Source organism: Atta colombica, unplaced genomic scaffold (genome assembly GCF_001594045.1).
Source record: "Atta colombica isolate Treedump-2 unplaced genomic scaffold, Acol1.0 scaffold125, whole genome shotgun sequence".
NCBI classification, from domain to species: Eukaryota; Metazoa; Arthropoda; class Insecta; order Hymenoptera; family Formicidae; genus Atta; species Atta colombica.
Genome location: NW_017259212.1, coordinates 4,029,160 through 4,042,899, shown reverse-complemented (window position 1 = coordinate 4,042,899; position 13,740 = coordinate 4,029,160). Strand labels below are relative to the sequence as shown.

General features: G+C 40.5%; 1 protein-coding gene across 1 annotated transcript in view; it reads right to left on the bottom strand.

The window, feature by feature from the left end:
* The window catches only part of LOC108694814 (upstream activation factor subunit spp27), a 5,418-nt gene extending 3,072 nt beyond the window's left edge, over positions 1 to 2,346 (bottom strand). Inside the window, exon 1 of the mRNA XM_018204486.1 lies at positions 2,262 to 2,346. Within this exon, the coding sequence (XP_018059975.1) occupies positions 2,262 to 2,304 (43 nt within the window). The 5' untranslated portion in view covers positions 2,305 to 2,346. The remainder of the gene's footprint in view (positions 1 to 2,261) is intronic.
* Positions 2,347 to 13,740: the final 11,394 nt, after the last annotated feature.

Genomic DNA, 13,740 nt, shown 5'->3' with positions numbered 1-13,740 from the left:
ATATATAAATAAAGATATATATATATTTATATATAAACATATATATATAAACATAGTAATATGTAATTATATACGAAATTTGATCATATGTCCTTTCTTTTGTAAATTTACTGTTTGATACAAACAAAACAATAAAAAAAAAACAAAAGTAATTAAAAGGATTATTTTCGCATTTTCTTAAAAAAAAATTCAGTTTAAAAAAATAAAAAAAATTGCACATATATAATTGTGTATAATAATTTGAATATAATTAATTTTTTGTCTCATTTTTTTCGAACTTAAATTTTTGTAAAACAACAATGCAAAAATAAATCTTTTAATTATTTTTTGTTTTCTCATTATTATTATTTTTCTTGTGTCAAACAGTAATTATACAAAAAATATATGGATAAGTTTCGTATATAATCATATATCTTTACATATGTTTAAACATGTTGTATATATTCTTATATAACAAATTTTTTCTTAAGCCCTTAGAAATTTAAAGTTATTCAAACATCAATTTATGTATTTTATAATTTCGGCTTAAATCCATTAAAAGTAATTAAAAAATATAATACATATTGTTTCTGTAGACATTTTATTTATAACAGAATTTTTTTTATTTGCTACTTTTAAGCAACACTAATTTTATTATTTAGGAAGGAATGAGGTAATGGAAAAAAAAAGACAATTAAAGGTCATTTCGATCAACTTCGATTAACTTAATTAGCACTACTATTTTAAGAAGCAATATAAATAAAAATATCAAATTAATTAATAGAATATTTAATATATCGAAAAAAAGATTAAGAACAACCATATATTAAAGATGTATTTTAAATAATTTTGTAAAATCAAATCATCGATTAAAGTTAATCAGAGTCAAAATGGTCCTTAAAATACAAGTTAAAAAAGCCGCGCAAAATGGAATTGTTCGCATGCAAGAGCGGAAGGTTACGCTTCGCTGCTCAATTCTCCGCGCTTGTGTACACGCGAGGTTCTGGAATAGTTTGGTTTCCCGCGTCGGGGGGATCTAGTGAGTATCGAGCGCAAATGGCCGCCGTGGCGCGCGGCGCGCGCCGTGCCGGTCGCCGCCGATCGGAGCAGCGCGCAACTCTAATAAAAAGATATCTGTAAGTACGCAACGAGTCATCGTTGCGACGCGTGGAGCGAGACGCGGAGGGATTTTTCTCGGCGTACCGCGGTCGATCGTGCGGCGCATTGATTCTCGAAACGATCGAAAAACCGCGAGAAAGATGGAAGGAACAAGAGGAGAGACAGAGAAGCGAAGGAAAATGGAGTGTACGTGCGCGCGCGCGCTCGCTCGCTCGCTCGCTCGGTCGATTCGCGACGCCGAAAATTGTTCTTGAATAAAAAAAATATATAAAAATAAAAAAAAATACACGAGGCGCGAACGCTTCGTTAATCATCACCCGCCGCTTTGTAATTCGCAACGGGCGAGACACGATTTGTAATGGCGATGGACAGTTACAGTCGCGTTACATCGGCAATGGAGGAAAGATAGCAAACTGGCGAATATCTCAGCATATTAACGGCAACGGACGGTGGTGGAGGCAGGCGGCAGCGACTCCGGTTATAACCAATGACGATCCATTCGGCGATACGCGAGAGGCGCGCGAAGGAGGGAAAAAAGGGCAGCGCGCGCGCGTGGCTGTTTCCGATCGACGTGAAGCGTATCTTTCTCGAAGGAGCTTCACACAGGAATATATACGCACTTTTTTTATCTCTCACGACATAAAAATCTGCCGTGACGCGGTATAGAGAGTACGAGCGAGCGAGCGAGCGAGCGAGAGATCGCGAGAGAGAGTGGGAATAGGACACGAATCGAGAGCGAGGCTGATAGGCGCGCGCCACCACACACTCGAGACGCGTCATACGGCCCGCCGCAAGGACGGGACGAGAAAGCTATCTTTTTATAGCGAACGACGAAAAATCCGAATTTTTGCTAGGACACCGAAATGGCTAGATGAAAAATCGCGAGCGGATTGCACGGAGCCATTATCCGACCGGTCCTACCGTTAGCCCGCGACGTAGATGGTAAAATACGGTGAGCCGCAGTTATAATGGCCGGCGTGGGGCACGCCACTTGGGCACATACGTGCGCGCTAAAGTCGTCACGTCGCAAGAGCAAAGAGCCTGATTTCGCCTGTATTCCCGATGCGATGGCGACGCGCAACGCGTGCGTACGCCCGAACGTAGCTCGATTACGCTGACATTCCGCACCGAAATCATCTACATCACGCAATATCGCCACTTACCGGTGATCTCCTTGCGTAGCTCCTCCTTTGAGATATCGGCCATGGTAGATGCTACTCGTTGTACGTACTGCTGCCAACTGAGCCTACGCCGGCTACGGACTCTCGTAGCGTCCGTTGGTACAGTCGGCGCTGAAAGTGCTCTGATACGCATCCATCCGATGCGCCTGCGAACGCGAATAACTCGACAACGATCGCACCGAAACGAATACTATATACACCAAATCGTGTTAGTTTTTTACGATCTACAATTTTCTCATCACGCCCCACGCGTAATTCGGCGATCCGAGGATGCCAATTCGATGTTTCTTCACGGCACACCGACCGTACTTTTTCAACTGACTGTACATGAAGCGGCCGCTCGTGGCTGCCGGTGGCGTCCACGGTACAGTCTGCACGCGTCGCTGACTGGCGGCGCCTACAGAAAAATCATCTTCGACGCACAATAACTCCTCAACGCGAGCCTGAAGACGGATACTATATACACCAAATCGGGCCAACTTTTTTTTCTCTACAAATTTCTCATGACGCCCCTGACGCAATATTGCGATTTAACCGACTCAATACGTGTTTTCCTCGCTCGTGCCGCGCGAGCCTTTTGTCGCCGACTGTACCGAGCATACTCCGAGTTTCGTAGCGTCGAGCCGCCTAGTCCGCGTCATATGACAATCGCTCCGTGTTCCAGAGATATAATTAAAAAGAATGCAAAGATCGCGATGATGAGTGTAATTGATACAAAAAAATTAACGGATGTATTTTTGTTTATCATCGTATGCGTTTGAATATTTCGACAACTTGTTTAATTAATTCTTACTATCTTTATCGAATTATCGTAACGTTCGCAGTTCGTTTGCAGTGTGTTTAACGGTCATCTCGGAGAAAAGAATATATGCACGCGCGACAACGTGTACAGAAAATAACAAAATGTTTAACTTGTTACATCATCACGATATCTAATCGTCCCAATTCTTCGCATACCAAAAAAGTCATCCTTTTAAGTAATCGCGATCAGCACAATATTTTAACGGGCCACGACGGTCGGTACGGCCAGTTGGTTCCTTCGTCGTATTAGCGATACAATAACGTCCAAAAATATTGGCAAACCCGCCGCGATAAATAAATTTTGGAAACGCATATCTCCGAAACGATGCGTTGCATGGCGATACTACCATCACATAATCGTATCAGTTTGACACGACCAAGAGTTTTCTTATGAAGCGCCACGCTCGATTTTTCCATCTAAGCAAGTCCCTACAGCTCGTTCATCGCACGTGCCGACTTTACTTTCAACGCTGACTGTACTGCATTCGGCGCATCCACTTACGAGTCGAGCATCTCGCGATCTCGGCCGAAGTTGAGTCGTAAATTTGTTCTTGTAGCTTACGTCGCGGGGATAAAAGCGATTTTCGACGTGAGATGAGCGCTCGCATCTCCGTCACGATCACCAATTGTTATTTACCGATAATGCATCCCAATGTAAATACCGCCATGAACGTTTGAATATTCCAACATGGCTGAACCCATCTTTGCGGATGCACCTGGCCACATGGCACCTTTCCCGGCCATACCGGTTACGACGCAATATTAAGTGGCTTCAGCGAACGCAACAAGTTACGTACGTTCAATCAGCTTGCGATGATTTCAACAAGACTCGCCTGACTCGACGAGATTACATATTTTCTCTCTGAAAATATTACTTTCCCTCTCAATTCACACGTCATTTCCGGTCGTTTAGGGCGGTCATTAATAGTACCTATAAAACGAATGTAAGTTTGTTTACTAAACTTCCCAACCGAATGGTTAACAAATTTATGCGCGAGATTTAATCGCGTTTTGTATATGATACGATTATATTGATTCTCGAAACAAAGTACAGGATGATATTCTCAGTTGCTGATTTGTCTCGAAGTTATTGACATTTTCGCATTATTTGGAAGCATGTCGTGCTCTCTGTTGACGACGCCGGGTATTACATCCGTGTAACAGGTGCAGCTAGAAAGCAGGATGGAGCTTAGGTTAGGTTAGGTTAGTCGGCAGGTGATGATAAAAGCGCCAAATGTAAGCTACTTTAAGCGCCATTAATGTTGCATTCATTAATCCCATTATTATTAAGAAGATGATTAAGATAATTAAGATAGTACATCTCAAGGTTTCCTATTTTTGACATTCATTTCCAGCGTCAATTAAAATAGGTTATATAAAATAGATTGAAATTGACGCTGGAGTAAAAAATGCATGAAAATGATGTAGTATCAATCTTCAATCGATCTGATGCTGAAAATTGAATAAATTCAATCGCTAAGCATTACATTGAGACTGTGACACTGTTTTTTATAGGATTTCATGAAATAGCATTTTCAGACCAATGCAAATAATTTTTTCCAAAAATAAAAATCACGCGATTATATGTTTTTTTTTCGTATAATTTCTATATTTGATTAATCAAATTCATACATCATTAAAATTGAAATTCATTATTGATTAAATTTATCACTTAAACGTATTCTAACAGTTGCGTAATAAATATAATTATATATTGACATTATTTAAATGTAATTATGTATATATTTGTTTTTAATTAAAAACCTCTACAATACAAAATTGCACAAAAGTTGCAGCAATATTGCAGAATATTGTATGTTGTAGCAATATTACAGAGATTTTGCAAATTCTGTGCTAATTAAATATCAAGTACAATAAATTTTTAACAAATATGAATGATACATATATGCTGTTGATACAATCATTTTCGATATTTCCGATGACGCTAATACTTTTCTCTACATATCCCATCATCTATTCAACTAATTTATAAAATATAGTATATATCTTATTTGATAGAAAAGTAACATAAGTAAAAAATTAGCATTTTGAGATAATGACAGAAAGTTATCTCTAAAAATGTACTCTTTTGTTGAAAAAAACATTTGTAATCTCTCTCTTACCACTAGAGGGCAAAATTATCGTTTATCCTGTGCAAGTTCGTAACATAATATAACAGAAAAATAATATTTTTTGAGTTTAGATATTGTGAAGAAATGCTGAAATAATGGTAAACAAATATTTTATTTGAAATAACGCTATTTTTTTTCTTAAAATGTTTTCTTCTTTAGAATTTTACAAATTCTTTTGAAAAGTTTTCCCATCAACAAACAATTATATATACATATATAGATGCAGTCGACTTCACACTACAAACATTATAAAACATTTTTTGATGACTTTATAAAATTCTTTCTTCTGATTGGTCAACAAAGCATTTGCAGTGATCAATGAAAAAATTGTCTTGGAGATGATGTCGATCATAACTCTGAAGGTAACTACGAATTCATATTCAAAATTGGGTAAGTTACCGATACTTGTTGATCTCGCAGAAATGTACATTTACGCCACGTATTCGAACGATATTCTCCGCCAGATGTCGCTAGCGTGTGTATATCGGTTTGAATTTCAGGTTTCCAGAATGTCGGTTGGCGGAACGAGGGACTTAGTTCTTGTATTATTATTGCCATTTGGTTGTACCATGACCTCCTTTTACATCGCACATAGTGCAGTCGTACTAACCGATTGTGAAAACATCGACCCGAAATGCAAACGTCAACGACTTCTTCGTGAGTAATGTAGATACATTTCGATTCAAGTATTCGATTTGAAGAACAACGCTGTCTTTGGTAGCAGTTGTGCGAAGAAACGGATATAAAACGATCATCTCATTTTTGCATTACTATTTACTTGCATTTCTTCTACAAATTGATGAATGGCAAGTAAATTAACGTCTTACCAAGATTAATTCTGACAGTATCATTAATATTGATTACACAAACTAGAAACATCTTTTTCTCTGCGTATTATTTAATTCATCAATTTGCAATGTGCGTTAGATGGCGTAATGTTGGGAGGAGAGGAATCGCGAGATTAGGATCATTCTTCGTACAATCGACGCTCTTAGATGAGCAATGTTATTACAGATCGGAACGTGATGTGATGATATTATTAGGAGCTTTAATGTTAATTTGCTCCGCCAATGCGTGCTCGCGTGAACCTCGTGCATGCATCGTTAATACTACGTGGCAACAAATAGGGACACAGAATTATGATAAATTCTCGGGGAGCACGTTGTTGCACAACTATGAGCTTGATAATACAACTGCTAATCGAACTAATTAGTTCGCCGTTCTACTTGAAGGCGATACGTCGAAGCGGTTGTCGCGATGTCAAGCGGTGACGATGTTAATCGTACGCAAAAATCGCGATTACAATCTCGCAATTATTATTCTATAATTCCTGCAACTTAATTAACTCTATGTTTAAACATACACACACACACACACACACACACACACACGACTTTAATATTCATGAGACATGAAACTTGATCGAATCGCGAACGTTGCAATATCAATTCACAAACATCGCGTAACGTATACCCTGTACACTTGCCGACGTTCCGACAGACTTGTTCGGAACAGTCGATTTTATCTGCACGCGTACATAAGTTTATACCGTATTGTAAATCATTTCCGCACGAATGCAGCGAAACCGAAAATTCGCACCGAGCCCTTCCTGCCCTTCTGTTCTCGACGCATTATCGGCTGTTTCCTTTATCACCCGGTACATATATATAGTATATGCGAGTGGCAGCTCGAGAGCTCGCGATGGATCAACGTGAGCACGTGTAGGTACGCGTGTGCGTGCGCGTGTATATATGTATGCGACTAAATTCGACGTGAGCCGCGCCACGTCGGAGCGGTTCTCTCTCACCGAACCGAATGTGTATACTGTGCCGTTCGCGCGTGTACGCGTGTATGCGTGTACGCGTGCGTATGCATTCACAGCACGCCGGTGTCCGACGCCTTGTCACGTGTACGTGTCAAAATCAATATTTGGCGTCACTGGGTTATGATAACGTCGCGGTGTGCGTGCTGCAGAGTTCCCCCTTGTATACATACATGCATACATGCATAGTATATGCATACATGCATGCATCGCATATATGGTATACGGCGCGGGTGTTATGCGATGGGCCGCGCACGCGAGCGGCACAATCTGCCGGATTTCGCGGAATTTCCGCATCGCCCTTGTAACGCGCGGCGTAAACAATGTGTACGCTCCGAAACTTTTCCCATCTCGGAACGACGGTCGCGCGTCACGTTGCGCGTTTATTGGACGTTTTTGAATCACTGGGCGAGAGCCCAGTAGCCGCCCGTAGCCACCGATATATCTCGTCGTTACGATAGAGTATGGTATGAGTAAGGTATGATAGCAAAGTCCAGAGTGGCTTCCGACGTTTGTCATCGATGCTTCTGAAATTTCCTGCTGCTACTGCTGCCGCTGTTATTACTGCTGCCGTTGGACCTTCCGATAGTTTTTCGCGACAATTGTTTGTTGCTAACGAAAATGACAATATGCGTACTCTTAAAGACTATTACAATGGAAATAATACATAATAAATTGTAAGCCATAAGATCGACCAATCACAGTCGATGCGAATGGAAGAATCGAGTCTGGTTGGCCTTATTTTTTACAGCTTACGACTTATCATATAATATTAAGTACTATTGTAGGTAGCCCTTCAAGCCTGTTCTACAATTGTGTAAGCATAGTTGTATAAGTTGATCAATCATAGTCAAATATTATTATAATTATAAGAAGAATATTCGACTGTGATTGATTAAATTTACAATCATGTACAAGTGCACTTACGCAATTGTAAAATAGAGTGGCACACAAAAAGACTTAAGTGAGACATAAGCAATAAGGAAATTAACATTGGATTTGCTACTACTTACTTTATGGCCTTACAATCTCTACTGGTCAATTTACTCACGTTTTATTGCTGTTTTTTATATCCATGGTCTTTAAAATTCATTAATTTTAATTGAATTGGCGATTTAAATCCGTTATATTGCATGTTAACCGAAGAATTGACTGCGGAAAATTTACATATTATACATATTATACATATAATATTACGCTTTCTTAATTGGACACAATTATGAAAAGAAAAACTTTATGAGACAAGATGTTGAAGTCTTACTAATGCTCGTTTCTATCCATCAAAATAGATAACTTTAATCTTGATTAAACTCATTCTTCATCTTTTTTGGTTCTAACGAAATTGGAAAAATATGAAGAGTAAAGTTGAATCGAGATTAAAGTTTATCTACATTGATGAAAATGGCATAAATCTTTTGATATTTTTATCAGCGTTAAATATAAGGAATTTGATAAATTTTTAAATGAATGGACTTATAATTTTTTTTTAGAAAAAATAAGGTTGCAATCAGATTTTTAATTACTTTATATCTTCATGATTAATTTGTTAAAGTTGCTAAATATTGTCCTATATAATAATCACGATAAACAATTTATTTGTTACAGTAGTTGCAAAGTCGCTATTTTTACGCTGGAATGTGCATAGCGGATATCTCTTCATTCAAGTGAGCTAGGCAAGTTCACGGTCGCTATTTTCGGCAGAGAGCGCAGAACGGGATCGAAGCAGAGCGGAGGCAAAAGAGAGCAGAGAAGCCGGGAGGAGTCAGCCGGCGAAGTAGAGGTAAAATATAGAACTGCCACCTGTTCGACTGCGCCGCTAGCGCATTGTGCCGCGGGCTTTTTCTACCGTGAACCGAAAGATTATCATTGCAAACCCGGACTCGTAGGTTTCACGTTTATATCCCGACTCTTCGTGAAACTTAATTGAAATCCAGCATGAAAATGCATGGAAACGTTTTAACAACATTAATTACGTCTTTGCTGATTTTCAACGTCGGTTCGTTGATTTTGATAATAAGACCGACTACTCGACGAGTTTGATAGTTACTAAATCCAATAAGAATAAGAATAGGAATCGCATTTGCATTAATTAATTATTAAAATTCAGTATTTTTAAATGCTATACGTTAATTATCTGAGTTTTTCAATTTAAAAGGCATTCAAATATTTTTGCGCAGCTGCAATATTGTCGGTGACGTCAAATCTCTTACTTGTTTCAACTTTGCAATTTACTACATTTTAACATATTCCTACCAAGGAAATGTTACGTACCATGAATGTAATCATGAACGTCTGTTATCGCCTTTAATTAATCGCGTTCGCTTGTCGATTTGCTTCTTGAGCGAGGACACACGTCCCGGATTATGCGTCGTACTACTTTCGTTTCTCTCGTTTCCTCTTCCCTCTCTTTCCTTCTGTATTTCCATCGTTCCCAGCACTCCAACAATTCTCCACGCATGGCCTGCCACGTTTTTCGTGCCGTTCATGCCTATTTTCCGGCGAGCGATTCGGTCGACGACGCGATTTTCCCGCACGCGGCATATTTCCCTCGCTGCGCGCCGGATACATCGGCAGACAATGTATTGATTTACTTATGTATAACCAGTGTCATTGATAGTGAGCATGAATGTATCTTGAATCTTACGATATGTACAGAAAATATAATACAAATAAAATTATCGAGAGAAGTTTCGAAATGTGTGTGTGTGTGTGTGTGTGTGTGTGTGTGTGTGTGTGTGTGAATTACGATAATACATATCATAATAAAATAAATTTGAAATATAAATTATTATCATTATAATTACTGCAATTGTTATTTAGCTAATTAATATTTGTTAACTCTTAAATTATTTGTTGTTTACGTATAAAATAGAATGAATTATTTCATCACAATTAAAATTAAAATGCGAATTATAAAGATATATATTCGTTAAGACAATCGATTCTAAAAATATTCATACAAGTATATATTTAGTAATTTTAAGAATTAAAAGAACAATTATATATTCCTTATTCGACAAGTATTCCAAGAATTAATTACTCAATGAGAACACGGAGAGTAAACAGATTAGATGAAGCTTTTTCTCTTTACTTTCACTACTATACTTCGAGGACGTGCTCCTCTCTCGCTTTCTCGTATTATCAACGTGCATCTTCCGGTGCACTATACGCGTTCGATACGCACATCGCGTTTATATATACACACGACGACAATCTCGTGTACTATTCTCGAATGTAGAGTTGTCCTGGCAGGTTGGTTCTCTTCTCTCTCGAATATCTACACGTGGATGCGGCGTTTGTGTGCAGCACACGCGCACATCCGTACACTTCCTCGTACACACGTACACCAGAATACAAGTACACCGTAGCGGCCGGGGTATCTATCGGGTCTTCTATTGCAACAGATGCCTGTTGCTACGCGGCCCGGGCGACGCTGTCACGTTTTCGGCTTCTTCGCTCCTCGAAACTTGTGCTCGCTGCCTTTGCTCGTGTCCCTCCCTCGCCTCGCGTCGCGAGTCCCGCTGTTACTCACCGAGAAGCGTTTTTCGCCCTTTTTGCCACGTGATCGGGCATTGACCCTATCCCCGACGCAGCTCGGGGGTGGAAAGCACGAGGCGCAGCAGCGACGACGAGGCAGCCGCTTCTTTCCCCTCTCATTTTTTCCTCCCTCCCCCTCTCCCCCCTCTCTCTCTCTCTTCTTTTTTTCTTTACGGAAGACAATACTTTCGAACCAACGAAGCGATAACAATCGTGATCTCGGGATAAATGGTACTAATCGGTGATTAATTGATTGTGTAGTTTACGCTTGAACAGCCTTTACGGTTTTACGGCCGGCAATTCGAGCGTCGTTAATTATGCGAAGTGGATCTTAGAAAGAACGAAGAAATAACAAGGAAAATGTAGTTTTTTCTTTCATGATGAAACGACTGATGTTCGAGAGATCGAATTATGTCACATTTATTATGCCATAAAGTAATTACCAAATATTAATTATCAAATATTAATTACCAAGTGTTAGATAATAGTTAAGCTGTTGATGTACGTGTTGATGTAACGAATGTTACTTCATACTTACTTATTAATTACTTTAACATATCAATATTGCCGAGCCCGCAAAATTTTACCTATCGAAAATTACTTGTGAACAGTCATGCGCGTTACGCTAATATATTTAGAATTTCCGGAAGGGGTGCTCCTCTTACGCAATACTATGGAAATGGATCGGAAATAAAACAGAATCCAGCGCTCAGTCGGAAGACACAACACACTTTTACATGCACAATAGTACTTCATTGTATATTGTTATCGATTACATGTAATGTTGAGATCGCACAGTTTAGATTTCACGAGAATCTCTTTTGTAATAATTATGTTTACATACAAATATTACATTCTAAATATTGTACAGATAAGAGAATCCTCTTAACTCAGTGCAGTTATTAAGCAAACGTATTATAGAGAGGAAATGTTATAATAGAAAAATGTTTTTGATTATTATAATATTTTCCTCGCTATAAATTTTGCTTAATAATTGTATTGTGTTAAAAGGATTCTCTTAATTATCTGTACAATATATTTACTATGCCTAACAAAGATATCAATTATTATGACACGTATGAAATATCGTGCGATCTGCTATTGTTTTTTCTATATAAATTCTGTTATTATTGCAGTTATTACGTAACGCTTATATTCTTTATGACATATTTTATCATATATATCTCCTCATGATTTCATGATATGCGGATGAACTAACATATCTGCATCTCTGTAATATATTATACTTTGAATATGATGCTTGTGACATATAATTTTTCTTGATCTAAAATTCGAATTTATTTCGATTTGCCAAAGAATATATAAGTTAAACTTTTATAAGAAAAATACTAAATGAAGAAGTTTGCCTTTACACGATTTTATCGAATATTCAATAGATTGTACAATTTATTTATGTTTAATAAATTTTAATAAAAAAAAATTTATTAATTTTTTGGAAACATTCTAAATAGATAATTTTATTATTTTACAAATTTCCGTTGACGAATTTGTCCCAGAGAGATTAATACGCAAGCATGCTTGAACATGAGATCAAGAAAAAGGATCACCCGCATTAGATGAAATCGAACGTGTCGTTCAGCGGCGTCTTGGCGGAATACAGCCTGCGCTAAGGGATCAAGCCGGATCATCCTTAGTCGAGCGATGCAATCTAAGGAACGGGCTCACGTTTCGAGATCGGGCGCGTCCGCGCGCGCGCGCGCGCGAGAGAGAGAGAGAGAGAGAGAAAGAGAGCTTTCCGCTTCTCGTTCCGCTGCTGAAGCCGTCGCGCCGGATCTCGCCGGGATGGGGAGAAAGAAAAGAGTGTAGCGTCCCGCGCGCGTAATTAAGGACCGAACGATGGGTATGGGATGGAAAAAGAGAAGGCAGGAGGAAGAGAGAAGACGAAGGGGCGGTATTTGAGAAGGGGATGTATAGGGGTTTAGACATCGATCGGGCTGGACATGTGTGTCAGCGTGCACGTGCACGCGCGTCGTACGTGTACACATAACTACCACATACCGCGCCGCCACCTGGCCAGTCCCGCGTGGGCAGGATGGTGCGAGTCGCCGTTAAGGGCGCGGGTGAGAGTGAAGCAGGAGACGCGGGGAGGAGGGTATATATAACGGATATAGAGCCGTACGAGGCAGAGGGATGGGATCGAGGGTGGTTCGGTTGGCCCGAACCTACCCTAAATCGAAGAAGCATGGGACACACCCTGGAAGAAAATGGGAAGTGGGGTAGTTGGCGGGTGGCCGGGCAAGGATGGGATACCTCTGCACAATCTCTCTCTTTCTTTCGTTCTCGTTCTCCTTCTCTTTCTCGCCTCGGTCTCATTCCTCGTTCTCTCCTCCCTCGTACTCGATGCTCTCCTGCAGCCTCATCCTCCCTCTTCCACCTGCCGACCCTGCTGCTCATCCTCCTCCACTATCCCCCTCCTTCCTCCGATATCTTATTTCGTTCTCTCACCCTCCTCTCGCCACGGGCAAGCCGTCTCACCCCACCGAGCCGGCTGAAGGCGCCCGGTTGCCCTCTCGTCCCTCATCCTCCGCTCCCAATCCCGCGCCTTCCGCCATCGACACGCCAATGAGGGCCACCCCGCGACAGGGCAGGTGTGCGAGCCACAATGGAAGACGCTGTACAGCCGCAGTGAAAAGAGAGGACCAACGGACTCGCGAGTGGCCGCGAGCGAAAGGGCGAAAGGATCCTCTCTCGTTCAACGGAGAAAGAGAGAAAGGAGATCGTGCGGAGGAAAAGTCTATGAACGGAAGCGAGAGAGCGGAAAAGAACGGAGATCGAGAAAAGTAGAAAGAGAAAGAAGGCGGAAAGAAGGCATGAGAAAGAGGAACATTGAAAAAAAGGATAGAACAGCAACGAGAAAGGCTAGAAAGAAAAAGACAAAAGAAGAGAGAGAGAGAGAGAGGAGGGGGGGGGAGGAAGAAAGGAAGGAAAGCAAGACGGAAGGAAGGAATAGGTGCGCACGAGGTCGCGGAAAAGAGAAGCCAGAACAGGACAGTGAGAGGCGGCAACGCCCATTTTTTGATAAGCTAGTTACCCGCCGCCACCCTGCCGCGAAAGGGGCAGAGGGTAGCTCTCCGGCACAAGGCGGCAAGAGGCGCGGCGGCAGGAGGTTGAGTTGGCCGAAGGGCGAGGGACAGGGCGGGGGGGGGGG